Source organism: Orycteropus afer, unplaced genomic scaffold (assembly GCF_000298275.1).
Source record: "Orycteropus afer afer isolate SDZICR_OR568_19922 unplaced genomic scaffold, OryAfe1.0 scaffold00257, whole genome shotgun sequence".
Lineage (NCBI taxonomy): Eukaryota > Metazoa > Chordata > Mammalia > Tubulidentata > Orycteropodidae > Orycteropus > Orycteropus afer.
Window position 1 is genome coordinate 2,209,514 of NW_006921844.1, and position 5,040 is coordinate 2,214,553.

The window sequence follows — 5,040 nt, forward strand, 5'->3', positions numbered from 1 at the left end:
TATATATATATATATATATAACATCTGAGGCATAGGAGTGATTGATTAATGATAATTGAAAAACTTGCTCATGGTGTGTCAAGTTGAGCTGTCTTTAACTTTTAACTCTCTGAGCTGGGAAGCTATGAATATCAGAGAGTAAAATGGAAATACTGACAAATATTTAACCATAGCATAGCAATCTGTCACTATAATTTTCTTCAGAGAGAAATGTTTTCATTTGTCCTGTAATTTCTGAAATTACTGCCAAAGCTAGAAATGTGTTTAGCCTCAGCAAAATTCTTTAAAAAATGTTGTCAGAGCCAACAGTTTAGAATTAATCTTTGCTTTTAAAATTGTACTTTAACCACTTTTGTTTGCCCCACTCCTTTTTAAAAAAAAAAATAATAATTTCTTGCATTAATTTCTAGCTGTATCATATAAAGCAGCATTGCATTGAATTATCCTTTTAAATACTAAATTGTCAGGAAAGCCTGATAACTGCCTTTAATTTCCTTCATTTTTTCCTTCATTTTCCTACTTCTAAGCCAACATAGCGGCTGCAGACTTAGCCACAGTGCCCTGCTTCTTCCATGTGCCAGCCTATCTGTGTTAAAGAATAATTTGATGAGAGTTACTCTACATTCAAATCAGATTGCGGGAATTTCAGACTAAAATTTAATTAGTCAAGCAAACATTACAAAGAATTTACTTGTAATTATGTAATGAGTACAATTGATTATAAATTGACTACTTCAAATTTGGTTGTAGATGAGTAAAGAAAAAGATTGAGATGCTGCAGAATAAATCTGTAATTATCAAATTTTTACTGAATAGCTTGGGCTTCTTCACATAGCACATTTTAAAAATTAGCTCTCTTTTAAAAAGAGCTATGTAAGTCTCACATGGTTTTATAGACGTGAACTTTTCAAGTTAATTGGGCAAGTTGTATGTATTCTAGTGCTTTGTTGCTAAGTGCCTGGATTTGTAGTTAATTGGGCTTTTAAAAAATAAGTTTTGTCATCTGAACATTTAATCAGATTCATAAGATTTGATTGAACTGAAAGTATCAGTGTGGAGAACACTATACAGAACTTACTTCATGAATATCTAAAACCAAATTAACTCATCTGTAACTAAATTTGAAGTGGTGAATTTATAATCAACCTAACAAGTTTTTATTCTAACATATTTATTGTTCAGTATGTAACAGTCCATTAGAGTCATAATAGGATATCTAAAAGCTAGTTGGATTGACTTATGTATTGTGTCTGCTGAATTTTAGGTCTGCTCCAAGGAGAAAAAAACATGGCTGCAAAGGAGAAATTGGAAGCAGTGTTAAATGTGGCCCTTAGGGTGCCAAGCATTATGCTACTGGATGTCCTGTACAGATGGGATGTCAGCTCCTTTTTCCAGCAGATCCAAAGAAGTAGTCTCAGTAACAACCCTCTTTTCCAGTATAAGTATTTGGCTCTTAATATGCATTATGTAGGTAAGTGTCTATGTAACATTTTCTGACCTTACAGTGAGCACTCTGATTTATTTTATTTGTGTACTTTTGAATTTGAGTAAAATGAGGTTCTGTCACATTGAGATCACAGTGATAAAGTCATTATTTAATGAGTGTTTATCAATCTTGTTCATAGTCTTTATCTTACCATTGCATATGCTTTATTAAGACTCTAGGAAAGCAGGTAGTGTTGGATTTATTTTAGTGGCTATAACTAGAAGGCAGAAAAAAAAGTTTTAGATTTTAGTTTGTTGAAGTATAAATAATGAGAAATACTTTTCCAGGTATTTGGTCCATTCTAATTTGTCATTGTTTTGGATTTTGCTTTATAAAATTCAGTTTTCTTTATTCCCAAAAACAAACTAAGGACCCCTGATTGGGTAATGGGTTAAGCAGCTTGGCTATAAACCAAAAGGTTGGCAGTTTAAACCCACCCCACCGCCTGGAGACATGCTTCTGTAAAGAAGGAAACTATGGGGCATTTCTACTCTGTCTTATAGGGTTGCTGTGAGTCAGAATTGACTGAACAGTACACAAGACATACTAAAACATTCTTATTAGTTGAATGCAAAACGTTGATTTCAGTTAAATGAAAGGTGGGAAATAATACTGTAATATTTTCTTCTTTAAAAACAGTACTCCTGGGACTTTTCATTGAGATACTTTGAGTTTAGTGGTAAAAGTAATAATGAGAGACCGATGAAATTAATGTTAAGAAATACAAGCATGAAAGAGATAAAATTCATCTAGAATAAAAATTGTGTTCCTTAATTTATAATAAGAATTATTATGGTTCACTATTGTTGAAGTATCTACCCACTCATAGCAACCAGATTGTTGTGCTCCATAGGATTTTCATTGACTGATTTTGTGAAATACATTGACAGGCCTTTCTCCTTAGTCTGTCTTACCCTAATTGTTGTTGTTACGTGCTGTAGCATCGGCCCAAACTCATAGTGACCCCTCCTTGGGTTTCTGAGGTGGTATCACTATGGAACTAGTTTGCCTTCCAGGGAGTGGCTGGTGGGTTTGAACCGCCAGCCTTCTGGTTAGCAGTCAAGTGCCTTAGGCACTATGCCACCAGAGCTCCTGATAAAGGAGTGCTGAAATTTGTCAGCATCACAGCACCACACAAGTCTCCACTGACAGACAAATGATGGCTACACATGAAGCACATTGGCTGACAACTGAACCCAGGTGTCCCTCATGAAAGGCGAGAATTCTGTCTGAACCAGTTTTTGTTTATATGTTAACAGTGTATTTTTAGTTAACAATGATATTAAATATCCCAAAAACAAACTTTTTGAATGGTGTATTATAGTGATTATAGTTTGAACATATTCTTACAGGCCTTTTATTATTAGAATTTCCCATTACCAAGTATATCTCATAAAATCCTGAAAGGTTATCCTGTTTCTGTGAGGTTTATTTTTGTCTATGGCAGAACTTTCTGGGTTCCAGAATTTAGCCCTGAGAACCCTTTACAGCTCTGAGAGTACTAGGTAAGCTATTGTGGGAAGAAGTATGGAGTAATAGAAAAAGCAGGGCACTAGAATCAGAACACCTGGATTCAATAAACTCATTTCTGTTAGATAGCACTACCTTGAGAAAGTCTGAAATGAAAAGGTTCCTTTATGCTGTAAATGCTATAATTCTCAACCCTTTATTAAAGGCTTTGTATGTTAGCCAATTTGTGGAAAATAATTCCAGTCTGTTGTAGAAGAACAATTGGGTACTTGGCTTAGATTTTTAGCTTCATCAGCAAAGTAATTCACATTGTAGTTAAAAAATATACTTAACATATATTATTTCTGAATAGATTGAAATATTTATTATAATAACAGTTCCCTAATAACCAGAAACATTAATTTTTGGAATTGAATGGGTTCTGGCACAGTTGAAATTCATACTCTGGTTTATAACTTTAGTAACTCAACTGAACCTTTTAAAATACACTTATTACACTCAGTGCTAGAGTAGAATTACAGAATTGTACCCTTACATACATACATACATAATTTTAAACTCGATAATACGTATTTATATTCAAAACCAAAAAGCATAAAAAAGTATGCAGTGAAAAATAATGCCTCCCATAGCTATTCCTCATCCACCAGATTCTCACCCCCAGCCCCAACGTGTAACTACTGGTTATTGTGCATAATTTCAGAGATTCTGTATATTTATACCTAAGCAAATACATGTGTGTGTGTGTATGTATGTATATACTTCTATTTTTTTTATATAGATGATAGTATAATATACATTGTCCTGAACCTTGGTTTTACTGTTTATTTTAACTTAACCTACTCTTGTTTAACTTTTTTTTTTTTTTTCCATATTGACACTTGACATTTTCTGTTCTGCCAAATCTTAAGATTCTGATTAAATGTGGAGGCCTGATTCTTTTTTCTTCCCCTTTCTGTTTTATAGCTGTATATGTAAATAATGGATATGTCATGATTTATTGCACTAATTACCCTACTGGTGTACATTTAAATAATTTCTATCTTCCACTATGTCATACAGTGTTATACTAAGTAACTTTGTATAACCATAATTTCAACACATGTAAATACAACCCTGAGATAAATTGCTTCAAGTGAAATTCTTGGGTATATATGTTTGTAACCCACCACCCATCTTGTCACTTTGCCTTGCTGTGGTGGCCTCCATGTTGCTGTGATGCTGGAAGCTATGCCACCAGTATTTCAAATACCAGCAGGTTACCAACAGTGAACATATTTTAGTGGAACTTTGAGACTGAAACAGTCTAGGAAGAAAAAGGCCTGGCAGTTTACTTCTAAGAATTAGCCAGTGAAAATCTTGAGGATCACAACAGAATATTGTCTGATACAGTGTTGGAGGATAAGCCTCCTAGGTTGGAAGGTACTGCACAATAGCTAAAGGAATCCCTGAATGGAGCAAACTGTTAAGCTCTTAACTGCTACCCAAAAGATTGGCAGTTTGAACTCACCCAGAGGCACCTCATAAGATAGGCATGGCAATCTACTTCCAAAAGGTCACAGCCTTGAAAACCCTATGGAGTAGTTAGTTCTACTCTGCACGTATGAGGTTGTCATGAGTTGGTTATTGACTTGACAGCAACTAACAACAGTAACACAGTACCCGAAGGTAAGACTAGTTAGGATTTTAGGCTAGAGGTAATGAGAGCAAGAACTAGGTGGTAAAGTAGAAAAGGAAAGAAAAGAATGGATGTAAGAGTCATTTCTTTTGAAACTATACCTACTAAAATCACTAATGACCTAAAATGTGAAACTCAAGCTTCATTTTAGTCCTTATTTTGTGGATATTTCCATGTTTATGAAGCTATTGACCATTTCCTCTTCTTGAAAGTATTTTTCTTGATTCTTCTAACTCACTGACCATTCCTTCTCACTCATTTACTGACTTTTCTTTAGACCTACTCTTAAGTATTAATATTACCTAGTATTTATCTTGGGAGCTCTGGTAGCATAGTGGCTAAAGCACTTGACTGCTAACCAGAAGGCTGGCGGTTCAAACCCACCAGCCACTCCTCGGAAGGAAGG

At 34.5% G+C, this 5,040-nt stretch overlaps 1 protein-coding gene across 1 annotated transcript in view; it reads left to right on the top strand.

Moving 5' to 3' along the window:
• The window catches only part of RNF145 (ring finger protein 145), an 82,792-nt gene that overhangs the window by 2,988 nt on the left and 74,764 nt on the right, over positions 1-5,040 (top strand). The window contains 1 exon segment of the mRNA XM_042782191.1: positions 1,280-1,471. Within this exon segment, the coding sequence (XP_042638125.1) occupies positions 1,280-1,471 (192 nt within the window).